The 19,877-nt window shown below is 42.8% G+C and overlaps 2 protein-coding genes across 5 annotated transcripts in view; both read left to right on the top strand.

Moving 5' to 3' along the window:
- Positions 1 to 6,135, top strand: part of nbeal2 (neurobeachin-like 2) — a 30,453-nt gene extending 24,318 nt beyond the window's left edge. For all 4 annotated transcript variants that reach the window (XM_076109181.1, XM_076109178.1, XM_076109179.1 and 1 more), the window contains 17 exons: positions 31 to 126; positions 265 to 389; positions 529 to 669; positions 752 to 882; positions 984 to 1,093; positions 1,181 to 1,298; positions 1,456 to 1,553; positions 1,651 to 1,764; positions 1,845 to 1,931; positions 2,052 to 2,161; positions 2,655 to 2,827; positions 2,931 to 3,025; positions 3,129 to 3,245; positions 4,015 to 4,176; positions 4,277 to 4,425; positions 4,523 to 4,658; positions 4,879 to 6,135. In XM_076109181.1, the coding sequence (XP_075965296.1) occupies positions 31 to 126; positions 265 to 389; positions 529 to 669; positions 752 to 882; positions 984 to 1,093; positions 1,181 to 1,298; positions 1,456 to 1,553; positions 1,651 to 1,764; positions 1,845 to 1,931; positions 2,052 to 2,161; positions 2,655 to 2,827; positions 2,931 to 3,025; positions 3,129 to 3,245; positions 4,015 to 4,176; positions 4,277 to 4,425; positions 4,523 to 4,658; positions 4,879 to 4,986 (2,070 nt within the window). In that variant the 3' untranslated portion in view covers positions 4,987 to 6,135. The remainder of the gene's footprint in view (positions 1 to 30; positions 127 to 264; positions 390 to 528; positions 670 to 751; positions 883 to 983; positions 1,094 to 1,180; positions 1,299 to 1,455; positions 1,554 to 1,650; positions 1,765 to 1,844; positions 1,932 to 2,051; positions 2,162 to 2,654; positions 2,828 to 2,930; positions 3,026 to 3,128; positions 3,246 to 4,014; positions 4,177 to 4,276; positions 4,426 to 4,522; positions 4,659 to 4,878) is intronic.
- A 4,563-nt stretch (positions 6,136 to 10,698) lies between these two features.
- nradd (neurotrophin receptor associated death domain) lies at positions 10,699 to 19,842 on the top strand. Its single transcript, XM_076109235.1, has 6 exons — positions 10,699 to 11,218; positions 15,116 to 15,248; positions 15,431 to 15,784; positions 16,827 to 17,034; positions 17,154 to 17,296; positions 18,009 to 19,842. Exons 1-6 carry the CDS (start codon positions 11,180 to 11,182, stop codon positions 18,320 to 18,322), a joined length of 1,191 nt encoding a protein of 396 aa, XP_075965350.1. The 5' UTR covers positions 10,699 to 11,179; the 3' UTR covers positions 18,323 to 19,842.
- The last annotated feature ends 35 nt before the right edge of the window (positions 19,843 to 19,877 follow it).

The raw sequence follows: 19,877 nt of genomic DNA on the forward strand, positions 1-19,877 counted from the left end.
GGACCAATCTGATGTTGATGTGTTGAACAGAAATGGGTATTCAGAGAAATCTCCAATTTTGAGTACTTGATGCAACTGAACACCATTTCTGGACGCACTTACAACGACCTGTCTCAGTATCCTGTGGTGAGTACACTCCAGCTCCCCTCACAGTGTGCACTGCTTATATTTATGTATATATATTTACTTTCTTATCATTTTATGACAAAAGGATTAATAATAACAAAGGCATCATGTTGCAATTGTTGTGTTTTCTCTCTTCAGTTCCCCTGGATCTTGTGTGACTATACCTCGCCCATTCTGGATCTGGAGGACCCGTCAGTTTTCAGAGACTTGTCCAAACCCATAGGTGTGGTCAACCCCCGCCATGCACAGAATGTCAGAGAAAAGTAAGCGCTTATATGACAGTGGGATTTTGGTTGTACTAAAAGGGTTGGAGATCAACCGAGGTTGCATCATTTTATAGATAAGGAGGTAAAAATGCTAAACCCTCCGTATCTTAAATCAATTCTTTCTGTCTGTCACTAGATATGAGAGCTTTGAGGACTCAACAGGCACCATTGACAAGTTCCACTATGGCACACACTACTCTAATGCAGCAGGAGTCATGCACTACATGATCCGCATGGAGCCGTTCACAACTCTGCATATCCAGCTGCAGAGCGGCAGGTGGGGACGCTGGCTCGTGCATTATATTTTATAAAATGTATACTGCGGTCTCATGTTGATACGTTTCGTCGCCGTTGTTTAGGTTTGACTGCGCAGACAGACAGTTCCACTCGGTGGCAGCAGCCTGGCAGGCTCGCATGGAGAGTCCGGCTGACGTCAAAGAGCTCATCCCGGAGTTCTTCTACTACCCAGAATTCCTGCAGAACATAAACGGTGAGGAAGACTGAATCTTTGGGCAAATCGACAGCTTGAAAGCAGCTTCGACTTCCAAATATTCTTTTATGAAAGAACCTAATGCAGCGTTTTTTGTTTAGGCTTTGACCTGGGACATTTGCAGATATCTCAGGACCCAGTGGCGGATGTTCTGCTGCCTCGCTGGGCGTCATCAAGAGAAGACTTCATCAAGCAACACAGGAAGGCCCTGGTGAGTCTGCACATACATTGTACAGTCTTCAAACTTTGCTTGTCAATCGTGCACTTGTTTTCCAACAACTTGTATGTTAAACTCTAGGAGTGCGAGCATGTGTCCAGTCACCTCCATGAGTGGATTGACCTGATCTTCGGTTTCAAGCAGAGAGGCGATGAGGCAGTGAACGCCCTCAATGTCTTCTACTACTGCACTTATGAGGGTAAGGCAGAAGTGAATACTCTTTCTAACTAGCCGATGGATGGATTGTTCTTTTGTCTTCAGCTCCTGATGTCTCATATTTCACTTCCGTCTTTACACATGAGCAGTGTTTCTTTGTGTTCTTATATGAGACTCACTCTTGTTTGGCGCTCCTGTAGGTGCAGTAGATTTGGATGCGATTGCCAATGAGACCGAGCGCAAGGCCCTGGAAGGCATCATCAGCAACTTTGGACAGACTCCGTGTCAGCTCCTTAAGGTACAACTCCCAGACTAATTCTTGATTATCGACAAAATGCTGTTACGTTCTGTTTAAAAAGTAGCAGTTTTATACCACTTTCCTATCTCGGAACCAGGAGCCTCATCCTCCTCGGATGTCGGCTCAGAACGCATCTAGGCGGCTGGCCCGCCTGGACACTATGCCTCCGAATATCTTCGAGCAGCTCGACAAACTCCGGCCATTTGTGGAGGTGGGTTCATTATTCCTCTAAATAAATAACTAGTATTGTGTTGACTTGTATGTATGTGTTAACTTGTGTGTTTGTCTCAGGTGGTAAGCGATGGCCTTCCTCTGGTCCAGGCAGTGGTACCAAAGAGCCAGAATCGCTCCTTCATCATCCAGGGCTCAGATATGCTGGTACGGTTCAGTTAAACACTTTCACAAGGGCCGCATGTAAAACTCAACACAATCATTACAACTATAAAACATTGGATTTAAATAGTTGAGGTTTTGTTTGATGGCACTTTTTCTCTCCAGGTGACTGTGAGTTCAAACGGGTTGATAGGGACACACAGCTGGCTGCCCTACGACAAAAACATCGCCAACTACTTCACCTTCACTAAGGACCCCACCATGACTAATCCCAAGTGAGAGTCCTCAGAAAACATATTTACGTTTTTCTGGTTTATGATATATACTGATGATATTTTTTACCGAGGAATGTCATAAGCTGTCTCTAAAACAACAGTAACAACTTTCTCAGTACTTTCACTTTTCTGATGGATATTATTTTTTTACTCAACTGAGTCAGAGATAACTTGCTTACCTCACATCATATCCAAAGATCCATAAAACTTCCCTGACAGCTGGATGGAAGCACGATCCCTCTTTGTCTGTGGAGCTTCAAAGACTGTTTTAACTAATTTAATTTCGGCTCTTATTCTAAACTGACCTTGAACGTGGATCCCATAAAGGCAACATAAATCAGGATAAGAGGGATTTGAACACTGGATGGTTGTAATTTGCAGATGTCATGACAGTTTAATGTGCCGATTATAAATCTCCTCCACATTTAGGCCACAGCTCACTCTCATTTATTGTTTCTGACTTTGATCTTTCCAACCCCGCTTTGTGGTGCAGAACGCAGCGGTTCTTGAGCGGCCCGTTCTCTCCCGGGGTGGAGATCAGCGCTCAGGTGCTGGTGGTGTCCAACGACGGCCGCCTGCTGTTCAGTGGAGGACACTGGGACTGCAGTCTCCGTGTCACCCAGCTGGGGAAGGGCAAGCTGGTGGGCAGGATCTGCCGGCACATTGGTGAGTTCTCAGTTACATATGTTTGACTTGTGTATATATATATACTGTATATTCTTTGTTTCCATGTCACATATTTATTTACATTTGTATGTGTTCCACAAAGACGTCGTTACTTGCTTGGCTCTGGATCTCTGTGGCATCTACCTCATCTCTGGTTCAAGGGACACATCCTGTATAGTGTGGCAGGTTCTACAGGAGGTACACATCTTCAAATCGCTTGCACACGTGTGCGTGATTAGAGGCTGCGCTCAAAGCTGTGGCTTCACATATGGATTTTGCTTTTTTTTTTTTTGTCTTTCAGGGCGGCTTCTCCAGCGGTCTGTCTCCTCGGCCAGTGCAGATCCTCTGTGGACATGACCAGGAGGTCACCTGTGTGGCCATCAGCACTGAACTGGACATGGCTGTCTCAGGGTCAAAGGTCAGCAAATTCGCATGCTATGAACAGTTATAAGCTTGATACAAATACGCTGAATTTGCACAAAAAGTAATAATGTCAACTGATTATTGTTTTCATTATTCATGAATCGGACGTTTATGTTATAAATACAACAATAAAAGGCACATATCGTATTATTTTATAATTCTTGAATTCTACTAACCTTTTCCGCTCTGTAGTAAACTATTATATAAGAAGTATTTTTTAAATGTTCTCTCAAATGGCTTGAGGTCTGCAGGGTTGTGCGGGTGTGAAATAGACGCAAATAGCCTCAAAATGGTTGAAAACACTACTTGGATGTTCTCCAAGCAAACTGTGATGTTGCTCATTAGAAGTGAGAATGTAATCTCTACCAGATACAACCCCAGATGAGACAGATGTTGCTATCCTATAGCCAGCAGTTGTTCAAAACTGAAAAGCATGACGTAACCAAATTAAGCAAGGGCAAACTCTCAGCTGACTCTCATTTTGAGCTTTTTTTTTTCATGAGTTCCTAACTGGTTAAACCGGTTAAATTAGAAAAGAGTCTTGGAACATACGAGTCCATTATGCCTAGCTGTAGTTTTAGGGGCTTTACATTGATCTATTAAAGACTCTGTTGACGGGCTGCCAAGACTCCAATAAACTAGCAACTTGTGGTCCATGTGGCTTTGGTTCGCATTGGGAAACTAAAAAGAAACGTGCACAAAAAGTAGAGAACGGTTTACATGGCACCTTCACTGACCCTCCCTTGCTGTTCACTGTGTGCCAGGATGGGACTGTGATAGTGCACACTGTTCGGCGAGGCCAGTTCCTGCGAACGCTGCGGCCTCCTGGTGATAGCTGTGTACCTGCCATAATCTCCGAGCTCCAGGTGGGCATGGAGGGCCACATTGTGGTACAAACCTCGCTGGAGGAACGCTCTCATAGAAAGGTACTTTAATGCGTACGGTACAGTGTATGGACCAACACACACGCAAACAAGTTTCTCAACCTGCTTACGCCATTTAACAAAATACTGCTTTATTCTACAGGGCAAGTACTCCATTCATGTTTACTCAGTAAACTGCTGTCTGCTGTCCTCCCTCACCATGGAGGAGGAGGTGACCGCTCTCCACCTGGTGTCTGAACACATCATCATTGGGACCGTGGGGGGCAGTCTCCACATACGAGAGTTATGCAGGTAAAGACATTGAGAACATAGCTGCATAAGTGCAGCATGTATAGCAACTTTAAGTCTAAAGTTTAGCTCCTCATTCTAACTCTTCTCTGATTGACAGTCTGGACGCTCCGGTAGCGCCCCTGGCCTTGAAAGTTCCTGTGAGGAGTGTGTCCGTCACCAAAGAGTGCAGCCACATCCTAGTGGGACTAGAGGACGGGAAGTTGATTGTGGTGGGGGCAGGGAAGCCAGAGGAGGTGAGAAGCAAGACTTCAAGTGATTGTGAGATGTGGCAATTGGGTGGCAGTGTATGTGTGTATGTGTGAGTGTGTGAGGAGAAGGGGAGGGGGGGGCTAATCATATGCTAAGTGCTTGTTGAAAACCAGGTTTTTCAAATGATAATTGAGCGTCTTTAGTCTAACGTCTCCGTTTTAGCCCTCAAGTGAAGATTAACATGCTTCCCGCTCCTGTTCTCAGGTTCGCTCGGGACAACTCTCCCGTCGCATTTGGGGCTCAACACGCCGCATCTCTCTGGTGTCGGCGGGTGAAACGGAGTATAATCCCACTGGGAATGCTGGTCAATGAGATGAGCAACGGTGGAGGACTTTGCAGGCTGCAGATACCTGCACAACCAAGACGCTCGGCAGACTCAACAAGGCCTTCGTTCCCTTCACAAGCTGGGAAACTATCCTCCTCAGCCACTGATTTCTCTGAGAGAACACCTATACACTGTGCACTTTTTTTTTTTATTCTTAAACGGTTTTATATTTGATTGTGTATTTCATTTACTGTTGTGTACTGTTTTTAATCAGCATCATTCCAAAGAGTGGCCTTGTTTTTGTGGACGGAGAAGAGCTCAGTGTTTGAGGCTGTGAACCGCTGTTGAACAGTGAGTCACATTTCAGGGATGTGACTCATGCTGATGCACATGCAGCATCAGACACAGAGAGAAGCAACGCTGTGAACTCTCCAGGCTCCGTGTTCTTTGGCTTCTTTCTTGTCAGAGGAACAGCTGTGATCTCTGTCCTGTCTGTTGTCCCAAACCCATTGTCTTGGCAATGGCACCTTTTTTACAAAACTCCTGGAAACTTGAAACTGCTGTAGGTGTTGCTTGAGATTTCCACATTGCAATACTGTTATATACCACATGGGGGTTGACTTTGTAAAAGAAAGATACAGGGGGGGGTAACTGGTCACTGAATTGAACCAATGCTGTGTTGTGATCTTCAGCGGTCGTGGTAAAGATTTGCTGATCCTGGCAGCAGAAGTGCACCGCAATACCGCAGTGTGTAATCGTGCATTCCTTCAGGCTCTGCGCAATGCAAAACTGTTACAATTAAAGCAATAACGGCTTTAATGGTCAAGTATGTGAAACATATTCACTTTTTGTATCATAACTGTGGAGTTTGAATGCAATGAAACTCATGAGTGCCTTCTGCTTTCTTAAACACAACGGAGTGAAGACCTTTACATAATGCGTTTGTAAGAGTTTTGTTATTATTCTGTTCATCACACGACTATATCCCTGTTTAATTCATCTGAAAGTGCCTTTTTTTTTAGCTTGTGTCTTGAGCCATTTTTAAACACTGAATTCCGATCATCTATTTCTATGTGAGATCACTGTATCAGACTGTACCCCTGCTGATTTGATTTAAACACACCGTACTACTCTATATGACTCGGATGTGGATAAGATGTTGTTAATGAACACATAAACTGTTTGTTGGAAGCACATACTTGCCTGTACTGGTATTGTACTGTTTTATGAAGCGCTGGAACATCTGAAGACAATGATGACTCTTGAACCATGTGAGCGTAAGTCTGTGAGTGAGTTGCAGAGGAATTCACTTCCTGCCAGCTTCTTTTGCTGCGGTTGGAACAAATTGGTTGTTATGCAGTGTCATGACGGGACAGAGACAAAGGGAACTATTTGGGAGAATACATTTCCCATAACATGGCGCGCACATACAAATGACCTAGTCTTTGTAAGTGATGCTCAAAATACCTTAAGTGTAAGCAAGAGGAGACTATTTAAAATGTTTACTTATCAATTCATCTGCTTTTCACTCTGGAAATACACAAAGTCAGGACATTGAGGCTGTCTAAAATCACATTTTATTCCAATCGTACAACTAGAAGATGAGATACCGTCTGTGAATCTAAAGGTTTGTTTGAATAAGCAGCTCAAGCACACATTTGATAATTTGCTATTGTGCATAATGATATCGATTCATAACGCTGCTCCAGTTTACACTAGTTGTTAATGTAATATATCACTTAATTATGCAGTAATAGTCTTTATTTTAATAAATTAAGCATTGGGTCTTAAATACAATCGCAGTCCTCTATCAAAACAATAAGTTGAAGTTGTGATGTTTTTAGTAATATTTTTTGTTCAAATGTCCTGATTTAGATTCAAAGTGATCCGACAAAAAGGCTGCTGAAGGTCAGCACTGCCTTGAATTTGGATTGTAATTTAGCTTTTGTGTTCTCTAAAGATGTTGAAAATACACTTTGCTTTTTAAAAATCAAGCAGTCTGTGCCTTTAACATGACAGTGGGAATCGTGATTGTTTGTGCTAATGCTCCTTCTTGAAATGATCCTAATATGGCCAATAATTGTCCCTGCTCACTTAAATTCAGGAATCCTCTTTTCTATGAACCGCTGCCCATATCCTGAGTATGGTCGCCCATTACTGAAAAATGAGCCATGATTCTTGTTTGTGAACCACAACGGGAAGGAAACTGATCCGCTGCTGCAATGTAGATCATCCAGCTCCTCTACTGTAATCCCAGTCTCACATGCATCTGTGACGTTAACTCTATTACAGTTGAAAAGGTCACGGTGAGCAACAGCACATTTACTTGAAGAGGAGACTTTGATCTCCTGGTGGGCCGAACATCCTGTCGGCCTCCCCATAAACACCTCTGGGGATACAATTCAGAGGGGTGGGGAGGGGTGAGGCGGGTGATAAAACCAACCTGAAGACCCCCAGTCAAATACAAACCACAGAATAGTGAATAAGGGAAGTGGAGTGGGAGGGTGAAGAGGGATGCAGTCACTCTGATGTGGCTCCATTGACAATGGTGGGAGGGGTTGACACCTTGCTCTTGCTTATTGGCAGTATCTCCCTCTGACCTCTGCAGACTGAGGGGATGGATGTCGTGAAATGCTGCAATTTTGGTGTCGCTCAAGTTGTTCCTGCCAAGAACCGCAGCAACCCTCAAACAGGCCTCCGTCAACGACCTCAACCCTCCCCCCCTCTCGTCCTCTCCCCCTCTGGTTGATTCCTCCTCTGCCTGTGAACAGCATAATCATGTTTTTTTTTTGTAGCTGCCTTATCGTTGCCATGAATGTATGACCACAGAGGAACTCGGGCCTCAGATAAAGAGTCTGCGGCCCCACAGCGAGATGACGTAGCCAAGCAACGAATAAAGAAGGGAGGGGAACTGTTTACTTGTCTGATTGCTTTTTCTCTTAAAACAAGTGAAAAGTTAACCAGTGTCATAAGATTAATACAACATGTTGCCATTAAAAGAAATCTACCAATATTTCGAAACAGAAGAAGGCAGATTGCGGCACTAGAATAAAAAATATATACACCTGATTAAAAATAAAATCTTGAAGCAAGTTGATTTGTATTGGAAACATGTCAAAATATAACATTTCAAAACCCATAATAGACTAAAACTACTTGGCAAGATGGACATTTTTACAGTTCATTGGTGAAAACATCTAATAAATGATCAAATAAATATATCAAATTAAAACAGTAACAGTTTTTCTCTCACTTGTTTTAGCAAAGTAAGACTTCTAACGACACTTGGCAAGTCTCAGGATGGCACTTAAGCCATGCATACTTACTATTAAGGGAGTATAAACTGACAATCTATATTAAGTAAGTAGGAGTTTTTTGCCCGTCTGTGTGTATGAACGAGAGAAAAGAGAATTCCATGTGACTGAATTAAGGCTTGGCGTTTAATCAGAACAGGAACATCCTGTCTGTCTCCTCTCATCCCCCAGTCGGCTTTGAAGTGCAAGTAGTATTGTGTCTGAGAGATCTCTCCATTTGTTTTCCTCTGAAGTCTCCAGCCCCCCCTGCGATGCATTCACTAGAATTTACAAGGTGTGTAATTTACCCTGCGTTGGTTTTCTAATCTTTTGAATTGCTGAGATCAAACATATGCTTCTTCTTCAGAGCATCTTGTTTGATTCACATGCTCTCTTTTGTTTCTGATAACAACTGATCACAGCTCTATGTAAGTATCCCTGTAGGATTGTAAAATGGTGTCATTTCACAGAGCTCAATTTAATGAGGTTTTTGTTGATATATTATAAAATCATTCCAATTCTTTATTATATATCTGAACTCGTGGATCCTCCAACAGGAGAGGTCCCAGCAACCTGTGGTGGAAGAAGTACTCAGACCTTTTACTCAAGTAGAGTAATATCACAGTGTATAAATACTTTGTTACACATACAAGCCATTCATTTATTATATTTTTAATTAATATTCTGAATCTGCAAAGTAACCTGTCAGATAAATGTAGTGGAGTGAAAAGAACAACATTGCCTCCTAAATGTAGTGGAGAGAAGTAGCTTAACATGTAAAGTAAAGTATAAGTACCTAAATATTTTACTTAAGTGCAATACTTGAGTAAACACTGCCAGCAACCATGATGCCATAAGTGTTAAATATTACATAAATAAATAAATGAGACACAACAAAACAAATAATCAGATTGAGACAAAATACAATTGTTATTGTGAAAGCAAGCAGTATAAAATAGCACTTTTAAAATACATCATATGGTTCGTTTATATATATTTGCCGTGGTGGAGAGATCCTTAAATAAAAGTATGACAATAAAAAAAATTACAACTAAAAATCCAGCATTAAAAAAGTGTTATTTAAGTTAAGGTACATTAATGAGCAACATGTATCAAAAGTAGCAGTAAAATGGTCAATGTTAGTGTTACTGATGCATTTATGTTTAAGTAGTATTTTAACTATTTTATACATGGTTAGATAGTTTAATATATTACAATGCAATATACTTGTATAATAACGTTTTGTATGTAAAGTAACTTTACAAATTAGGATAAGGATAAGGATGTTTATTGTCATTGTACGAACATACAACGAAATTGAGTTGGCGACTCATCAGTCAGTACAGCAGCAACAGTTAAAAGGTGTATAAAAACATTAAGACAAGACGATTTAAAAACAAGACATTAAATAAATATATACAAGATAAAACAAGATAAAGCACAGGCGTCAATGGCTTCAAAGTGAAAAATGTGCTTGGTTACAGTGTCGTGTTATTGACTATATTTGTTTCAGCACTGTCCGGTGTGAGCTGGGTGGGGTGGTGGGTGGCGGTGGGGGGGTGATGGAGGAAACCGCTCTGGGGAAGAAGCTGTTCCTCAGCCTGTTGGTCCGGGTTGTGATGGTCCTGTATCTCCTTCCTGATTGTAATGGAATAAACAGAGTGACCCGGGTGTGTGATGTCTGTGCAGATGTTTCTGGCCTTCTTCTGGAGGCGGCCAGCATACACAGTGTCCGGCAGGGTAACTCCCACAATCCTCTGTGCTGTGCTAACCACACGGGCCAGGTCCCTCCTGTTCTCTGCTGTGCAGCTGGCATACCACACAGTAAAGCACATACACAGGATGCTTTCGATCACACTTCTGTAGAAGTTAACCAGAAGTCCAGGGGGCAGGCCAGCTTGTTTTAGCTTCCTCAGAAAGAAGAACCTCTGCTGGGCTTTCTTCACCAGGTGTGATGTGTTCAGGGACCAAGTGAGGTCTTTAGTAATGTGGAGCCCCAGGAATTTGATACTGTCCACCCTCTCCACCTCCTCCCCACTTATGTAGAGTGGAGAGGGTGTGGTCTTCCTGGATCTCCTGAAGTCCACTATGACTTCTTTGGTCTTGGCGGTGTTCAGGACCAGGTTGTTGTCCGAGCACCACTCAGCCAATTAATGTATAATAAGAATAAAAGTGGCATCAAATAGTAATACTCAAGTAAAGTACCAAGATATATTGTACTCGTGTACCGTAGACTACTTAAGTAAATGTACTTACATTCCACCACTGATATTTTGTCTGTATTTATTTTTGTATTTGTTTTTATTTCATTATGTCCCGTTCATTCATTCAGTGTTGAATGTATTATCTTCCTGCTTGGTAATATGTTCACATATTTGTTGATTCCACTAGCAGCTACGAGTGTATAACAGTCGTATGAATACATAATCACACACACTTGCAGTAATAATGTAAGACTTGATCGCAGTTCTTACATTACATTGCTGTAAACCAGCAGCGCGTCGCAGGGATGCAGCCAATCACGAAGCCACGTTGAAAGATGAGGAGATGGGAGGAGAAAAGGCCCAGGAGAGCTTCCAGGAGCTTTTTTTCCTGTCTCATCTGTTTCAAAGCTGCGGGAGAGGTGGCAGACCGTGCATCCTGCCTGCTGAAACAGAGGAAACTTTGTGTTAACTTACACGGTATCAGCAGGGAATGCGTTGAAAGAAGCAACTGGGAGAATCTACGGATTACACCGCCTGCGTTTTGAAGCCGCTTTCTCGTGCGTAAAAACTTCTGATCACTGGACTATGAGCAAACTTTTCCCGTCTGCGGAACCAACGCATTTCAGATTTAAAGAAGTGGACGTTTCGATGACACTTTTTCTGCGATTGCTGAAGGTTGCAGACTGAAAGAGACGAACCAAACTGTTCGCTTTAGATCGAGGAGGATTTTGGAGACTGCCGACATGAGACCGTTTGTCATCTGCGCGCTTGTGCTCTTAAAAGTAAGCAATTGTTAATTACTGCTTTACAAACACACATACCTCTACTACTCCACAGCCTCCATAATCTGTCGAGTCTCATTTCTCACTCTCATCATCATAGCGTCACACTAGCAGCCATAAGCTTCATCACCGAGTTCAGTCTTGCACCATTGTTCCCAAAGGAAATGTGTTTTACACCACAGCGCCCTATTTCACTAAGGCTGTGTCACACGGCCCCTGTTGGCGACTAAGTTTGTTGCCATTCTATAGTTGGCAAATACCAGTGGAAAGAGTGAGAGCACAAATCAGATTACATCTCATCCTGTCTTTCTTTTAAAGTCTCTCATGACTAAAGAAGAGTGAAGGCTTATTTTTTGCTTTAATGCTGCTTACCTTGGACTGTGGCCTACCCACTGCACATCTGGCTGATGCAGACTTTCACAAAACATCCTGGAAGTCTGTGCAGACTCTATAGACGAGAATGAGCCAAACCATTTAGAATAGCAGAGAGAACAAAACACTGTAGCACACGATTAACCACGATTATGCACCTACACAGTGATAAATGAGGTATTTTATCAACAAATTATAGTTTCAGCGGCGTTTGATAGCATATTATTAAGCCGGGATCCGTGTGAGAAGAAGGCTCCTGCCTCTACAGTTGCAGACAATAATTTGACACTCATCTACCTCAAAAAGCCCATGGGGCTTGTAGTCCTGTCTGGGCATGCTCCTCAGAGTCAAACACTTTTGTTAGATCAAAGTACTTAGCTCTTAAAAAGATGTGTATCTCTCTCTCATTATAAGGGTGTGCAATCCAAAAAGGTGTCCTTTTGAAATCTAAGATGCTGTTTCCCAAACTAACACAGTGACTTCAAGTTTGTTTCTGTAGCCCACTGAAAAGTATTTATGCTGGCAAAATTATTCTCTTATTACTCACTGGATGATTTAGTGAAGAAGTCAAGACAATATGTGAGCACAGTCTTCATGAATGTCTACTCGTCTCATATTGCCTGTACTTTACTTTACATGTTGCCATGTTTGTTGCTTACGACAATTCCTGGCGAAAATCTGGCCTCGCTTTCAGTATAGAGTTTGAATATCCGGAGCGAAGCAATTATCACAATTTACTCCCAGTTTGTGGTGTGTGTGTGTGTGTGTGTGTGTGTGTGTGTGTGTGTGTGTGTGTGTGTGTGTGTGGGGGGGGGGGGGTAGTTTAGTTTATTACCACAGTCATTTGAATTTCCATAGACTAGTTAGGCAGATCTCCGTGGGGGCCAGACTTCAGGATCATTTAGGAATTTAAACTGCCTCTTAACTCTGTGGTGTGTTGTTGAAAATCAGTAGATTAAAGGTTAACATATCACTGTGTGCTGTCTTGTTTGATTCAGGATCATAGTTTCGGGTAAGCTTTCTGTCTGAAAAAAAGAAAGACACCCATGTCCTTTAATTTGTCCCTTATGCTCCCTGTATACTAATGACAGTAATCAGTGCAGATGGGGTGCAGCTTTGACAACTTTCCCTCAGCTCAGGCTGTCTCTGCTGAAAGACCTCTATCTGTTGCCGTCACAGCCAGATCAAGAAGGCTCATGAGGGTCGCTGTCTTCTCAGGGAGAGAGAGCATCCCTTTGTGTGTTTATTTTCACGCAGATTCGCTTAACTGTGGAAACTTCAGCCTATACGCTTCCAAAGTGGTCTCACTTCAAAAGGGCACAGAAAATGTTTCAGACTGAAATGAAGTGTGTGTGTGTGTGGGTGGGTGTGTGTGTGTGTGTGATCCACGATGACTGAGTGACTCCAGCAGCCGTGGAGTTGAGAGCCCCATTGAAAGCATGCTGAGCAGTGCTGCTCGGTGGTCCGTCTGTTCTCACTGGGGAATCCCTTCAGATTGCAGCTTCTTACCTAAATGGAAAAAGCAACTGCAGCCCCCTCCCCTTCAGACTCTCTGAAGACTGAATACTCTTAGGTAAATACATCTTTGCTTGAGAATTGGATACAACAGCAAAGTAGGATATTGTTGATTTATGTACCACTAAAGTTTGATTTTGTCTTCTGGTGCTACAAAAACTAAAAGAAAAGCATAAAAGTAAGGAAGCATAACACATTTTTGTGATGAGGCAGATTTATTGTAATGATAATTTAGTAATGATAATTTAGTTTAAAATCAGACAGTCTAAACTTTATCGATTCATTACAGTATTAAGTGTTTTAGATATGAATTGCACACTGACATATTTTCTCATACCAACAAACATTAAGTGGTACCCAAAGTACTATTTTGTATACTGTATATAGTAGATAATGACTTAGTCATACCTCTACTGAGTAGATCACTGTTCCCACTCGTCTCTAGTGGGGCACGGACTAAATATTTTATTGCACACCGTGCACCAGTGGCTGGAGTGCCAAGCATTTGGCAGTTCCTGCCCTCCAGGCAGGCTTACAGAGCTACCCTGACTCACACCAGGCCCTGTGAGATGACAGAAATCCAAGCTGGAGGTAAAAATAAAACAGAGCCACTGTCACCAAATATTTACCAAAGCATAGATTGAGGGCTAAAAGGTTAGCTAGTGTTAGCAGGGCAGCTCCATCTTTCACACGGAGTGGACCAACCAGTTACCGGGGAGCTTTCGTGCTACAAGTCCAGACTCGGTCACAGTCTACTGAGTCCAAACACCCTGCTGGTTCCTGCCTGCTGGATCCTACCACCCTGACACCCTAATACCTCTGATCTGGTTCTGTGGCTGCTGCTTAGATATCATCAGGCTCCTCTAAGTGCTGCAGTAAATCTGGCTGTTGTTTTTGGAACGAGGCGATCGAGCGCCGTTTCAAAGCTGTTTCTCCTGTAGTATCAGCATGGAACATTTCAGTGTTTTCCATACCAGGGGCATGGTGTGTGTGTGTGTGTGTGTGTGTTTCTGGTGGGCTTTTTGTTGGAGGCTCAACAGGTTCACACACGTTGCCTGTGTTTGTTGGCAGACTTCAGAGACAAAGAGAGACATCAGTGGATTGTTTAGCTGTTACTTTTCCCCTTTGCAGGAGGTTAGTTGTTAGACATCTGTTTGCTCTTGTTAGCCCTCAGGCCGAGTAGGGCAATCTCCCTTAAATGTGTGCATGTTTTAGATGCCGCTGTGCAGAGTGAGTTAGCGAAATATTGACCTCCGTATAGACACACCTGCAACTTCAAAGGACCCCTCTCACCCATACAGACACTTGCATGCTGGGCAGCCTTGGTTAACTGACACCCTTGCCTGGGGCTGGAACCGTCTCCATTATATTACCCCCCCCCCCCCCTTTCTGATGTCAAGAAATAAACACACACATACACTGTATTCACACACACAGTTACACAATGTCACTCACGATGATTTGGAATGAGTGGGAGGGCGGAAGCTCTTTTTACTTCTTCCTTCCTCCTTTTCTGAGTGTTTTTCTTCACCCCTTCATGTCTTATTCTTTCCACTGGTCTAAAGCCATCTGATTAAAGCCAGCCACTCCTGACAGGCACCAGCCCCGCTGCACAGGCCGTTAGGAATGTCTGATTTATCCCTCATGTCATAACTCAAGCTGGGCTCTCCATTACCCACTTGCAGATAAGGACTCGGAGCACTTTAATGGTGAAAACTGAGGCTGATAGAAAGATAAGAAAAAGGCAATTTACAGTTCGCCCTGTTCCCTGCTTCTTCAATTGCACAGGGATGTGGGTTGTGTGTTTTTGATTTTCTGCATGTTGTTTAAGCAACAAAATGTCTTTGCAAAGAAAAAAAAAAACGATTGTTTGGTTTTATTTTTTGGCGACTACCTAAATTGAATATGAACCCGGTGACTGATGATTCTTAACGGCCTGAGAGGTGAAATAGTATTTGTTGAGCCACACAGTGGTGGTATTTTTTTCTAACTGTCGTTTATTTGCTGTAGATTGCTCTTGGAGATGCCTGTGCCAGTGGCCAGTTCACTGAATCAGGGCAGTGTTGCAGTCTGTGTCCTGCTGGCTTCGGATTGAAGGAGGGTTGTTTGAAAGAGGATACCAAGTGCACACCATGCCCACAGGGTAAGCTATTGAAATCTAATGTTACTGCACCAATGTGGAATATGTTTTACCTGCCTTATCATTATCTCTGTCATCTGTTCAAGAGGCTGGAAGATTTAAATGGCACCACGTATCATCATTGCAGCTGATATTTGTGAGAGAAAGACTCCAGACTGACACTGATTTTGTTATCTGTTTCCCAGGAACGTTTTCCTCATCTGAAGATCTCGGTCCTTGCCTTCCCTGTGCGAAGTGCCCACTCAGTGTTCCCATGGTGGCCTCTTGCTCTGCCACTCAAAACACACAATGTGAATGTGACAACGGCTTCTTCTTTTTGAGCAACCACAACCTGTGCGCGCCTTGCTCCAAATGCACTCGTAGTGAGGGAGTTATCCGGGAGTGTGGTCCCCAGGGAGACACGCAGTGCCAGATCTGTGGCCCGGGAACATTTTCTGAGGAGCGTATTAGCACCAAACCCTGCCAGACCTGCACCCAGTGCTCCGACAGTGAAGTGGAAATCCGGCACTGCATGCCCAACTCTGACTCACTGTGCATGGGTGAGTTGTAATGAAGAGTGAGAAAATACATTGAATTTGTAAATCCAAGTCTGTATGAAAACACACAAAACATCAATAATACGTTGATCCTACAAACAAACAAGTGTTCTCTGTGTAGCCAAACCTGATAGTTCATGCCTTTGTGCCATACACCTACAATGTTGTCCAAAAACTACACGGGCACTGTAGTAAATTTGAATCAATTCTACAGTCATTGTCCTGCTGCTGTGAATTCTTACCAGCGCTCCAAATATGCAGCTGAAAATTGTCTCCAACAAACAATGTTCTCCTGTTTGAGTAATGTTTTCTAAAATGGGCTGTTTGAGTAAATTACTGGACGGACTAAGGCATTGTTGGTTTTGTTTTTTTAATGGAATTTTCCAGTAGAAGTGCCAGGCTTATCCCTTACAGATCTTATGCATGGGAAAGCAGCAATGGTTAAAGATAAAAAGATAAAAGAATGAGCCAAAGGGAGGGGGACAGGGAGTGGGAGGGTCTCTGAGAATACAAGGACATGTGGCCAACACCTGCATCCACTCCTCATCTCAACTCTCTGAGCTGAGAAACATGAGCAGTGAAAAAAGAGCCCACTTAAGTGCTGTAATCCAATTGGTATGAGCTTGACAGGTCTTTAGGTTAACTGCCCCCAAGAACCTGAAGGCCAAGGGAGGCTGCTGACCCTGACAACTAGTCCGCCTCCTCCCAAATGGCTACACTCGCTCTCCAGGAGTAAGGTCGTCTGTACACACTCTGGGTCCATATGTCATGACCCTTTGACCCCCGAGAGGTCAGCACAGTACCGTGTAGTGTTTGATCCTAAAATAGTCAGACCGCAGGAGGGAGAACGAGGCTGAAAACAGGGACAATGAAAGGTTTCAAAACCCCCAGGGGACCAGGATGACTGAGGCTATCATTACTTCAGGCGTACAGGCTTCTATGGAATTATTTCAGGCCCCTAATTTATGCAGCCCAAATGTGTTTCTGATGTGCAGATGCAATGACACTGTCCCTGACATGTCTCTCCCTTTCTCATTCTCAATAGATAAGAAGCTGCACATTCTGTCTCGTCCTCCTCTGGGTGGGTCTGATGCTCCTCGCTGGCCAGGTGTTGAGGAGGGGGAGACCAGTCCGGCCCCGGGAACGGATACGTTTACACCGCAGGATGAGGGAGGCAGCAACAACATTCTGGCCTACGTTTCTGTTCTGGCTGCCGTGGTGCTGGGTCTGATTCTCTATGTGGCTTATAAATGGTGAGTTTTCACTAGGCAATGGGTCCTGATCCTTAAATGGATGTAATGAAAATAACAAGATTAAAAAAAGCTCACTCTGTGTAGCTTTACTGACATTTGTCTTTTCCGGCTCTGCTCAGCTGGAGATCCTGTAAACAGAAGAGGGCTCTTTCTAAGGCCCGTGCAGCTGAGTTGGGAGCATCTCCGGAGGGAGAAAAGCTCCAAAGTGACAGTGGTGTATTTCTGGACTCTCAAAGCCTACAGGACAACCAGCCCAGCAAAGGTGAGGCAGACACAGCCCTTGTCTAATAAACTTCAAATGACTGGTACTTTCTAATAGAAAGGCTTTGTAGCCTATTAGAAAAAGGAAAATTCAGTTCCAGACAGAGCACTATTCTTCTCCACTTTCTTTTAAAGGTACCCTGTGGAGTATTTGCCCACTAGCAGGGCTATTGAGCAGTGTGTTTGTGAGTGGGTCACCCATTTGTTTCTTGTATATTATGCAAACCCACAAAAACGTCTATGTATGTGCTTGCCAGGTACCAGCTTCAGGCTATCCCAGCACAGATCAACAGTCAGTGGCAGTAATGTACCAAGAAACATAGCAATGTGCCAGTGAAAAGCATAATTTTTATTTCAAAAATTGGCTTTGGAAATGATTTATGAGGAAGTAACTTTGTTAGGCCTCAAAGATACACACCAAGGGTTTTGGAAAGACACACTGAATCTAAATATAAGTTTGTTTATTTACAAGAAAACTCCACAGGGCACCTTTATTTTCCCGATGTTCCCCACAAGGATAATGACACAGAAGCTTTCTATTCACACCGATGCAATTTAGAATTCTAAAGTATCGTTAGACCTATGCTTTTAATTTGCCATGTCATTTGGAGTTTAATATCCATTAATTATATAATTATTATTATTATTATTATTGAAAAGCAGTTTCTATCGTTTTTAAGTACAAGCACAATTGTGTTTTTGTGTTTCCACAGGTACTAAGAGGGACAGCAAACAGGACAACCGTTTGTACATCAACCTACCCCCCCACAGACAGGAAGAGGTGGAGCGCCTGCTGCAGGAGGGAGGGGGCCGAGGGTGGAGGCAGCTGGGCGCAGCGCTGGGCTATGAGCCTGAACAGCTGGACCTGTTTGAGCATGGAGAGGCTCCTGCTCACACACTCCTCTCTAACTGGGCCCAGAAAGAAGGTTCCACTCTGGGACTGCTGTGTTCTGCACTGGCCCGCATTGAGAGGCCCGATGTGGTCACAGCTCTTAACTGCCCCACGCAGGGCGTTTCTTTGGTCTGAAGGCTCCTCAAACACACGTATGACACTAACAGACTCAAGTGAAGAACTTTCATTGAAATGACAAGGAAGGCCCTCTGACATTAACACCTCTGTCACTGTTGGAGGATGTCACTAATGGTTCATGATTGCTTTGTTGGACACTTGTGATTTAGTTTTTTTAACTAAGAGAGCAAAACATATTGTTGTATCACTTTCCTTTGCCCCAGTTTATGTCACCATTTGATTTTACATTGATCCAACTGCATGAAAGAATCTCCTGGGATGTGTCGGTTATCGCTACTGAGCAAATCACCATTTTACCAGCGGCAATGAAAACTCTCAATATACAGTATGTTACGACCTCTCATTGCCACTACTGAGGGAACAACGTTTTCAGTTCTGGTCAAGCCTTATGCCTTGCTCAATGGACAGTGCAGAAACTTGGTCATGTTGGATTAGAACTACAATGACTGTTGGTATTCGTATTGACAAGAAACAGAATGATGTGTTTACATGTGTTGCACAAGTGTGATTATTCTAAAAACCACTGTTTACATGTTATTTGGACAGAAATCAGATTTATCCTCCACTGCCTCTAAAAAATACCAGCCTTCCTCGTGCTATTGTAAACCAATACGGCTCAGATCATAACATTTATCATTTTTAAATTGCCTTGTTTCATGAATTACAACATCAGCAATCTCTTTGGTATGGCAGTTGATTTTTGCCAGAATGAGACGGTCCAACAACACTGCTTTCCGCCATGATGTGACTCTCCTCGTTTGGGATCATTTCCATGCAAAGTGCCCGCCTAAAAAGAGAAGGAAACCCAAGAAACCAAACTAAGGGTTATCAATCTTTCCAACGATGCTTTCAGTTGCTAAGAAGACTTTTTTAAATGTGTAGATGGGAACTACTCATTTGATTGTTCAAGTTTTTTTGCCTTGTACTGTTGTTGTTTTTTTCCTTCTTTTTCTGCTGCAGTCACTACGTAGCCTTGGTAGTTATGTACACTGAGGATATATTCTGCACCAGTGATGTTTTAAATCTCATTAGAAGACACAAAAATGAAGCATTCTGTGAAATATAAAAACACCAATCTTAGCTCTTCCTAATAACCATCTTTGATTGTAAATATCTTAAATATTGATTGTTTTGATAAGTAATGGCTGTGAAGACTGAATGAAAGGAATAGACAATGTATTCTCCTTGCATTTATATTACACAGCTCCATTTTTGTCACCTTGTTTTTTCATATTAGACACACACAAAAATAAATCCAAAGACACTGTTAACATCAATGCTGGTGTCCTAAGTTATCTTGCTTTTGTATTTATTTCATCACTATTTTAAGAATAAAACTTGTTTAAAGTCTATGAGAACATCTGCAGTGTGCTAGTTACACTACGTGATGGCCTCAGATGGTTTGATATTTTTTTTATGACAGCCATGTATGGTTTTGTGTATATATTTCCTCTCTGTATGGCTCAATGTGTTTTCGTATGAGTTTTATTCATATAATAAATAACTTTGATAAGTCAGTGCTCTTTTGTTGTAACAGAAGGACCTGAGATTA

The sequence above is a fragment of the Anarhichas minor genome, unplaced genomic scaffold (assembly GCF_050575085.1).
Source record: "Anarhichas minor isolate MPS153535 unplaced genomic scaffold, ASM5057508v1 ptg000041l, whole genome shotgun sequence".
NCBI lineage: Eukaryota > Metazoa > Chordata > Actinopteri > Perciformes > Anarhichadidae > Anarhichas > Anarhichas minor.

Excerpts from the sequence above, each read along its gene's own strand:
- nradd (XM_076109235.1), top strand. The coding sequence starts at position 11,180 with ATGAGACCGTTTGTCATCTGCGCGCTTGTGCTCTTAAAA. Across the intron at positions 11,219-15,115 it reads GCGCGCTTGTGCTCTTAAAA|ATTGCTCTTGGAGATGCCTG; the intron begins GTAAGCAATTGT and ends TATTTGCTGTAG. Across the intron at positions 15,249-15,430 it reads GTGCACACCATGCCCACAGG|GAACGTTTTCCTCATCTGAA; the intron begins GTAAGCTATTGA and ends TCTGTTTCCCAG.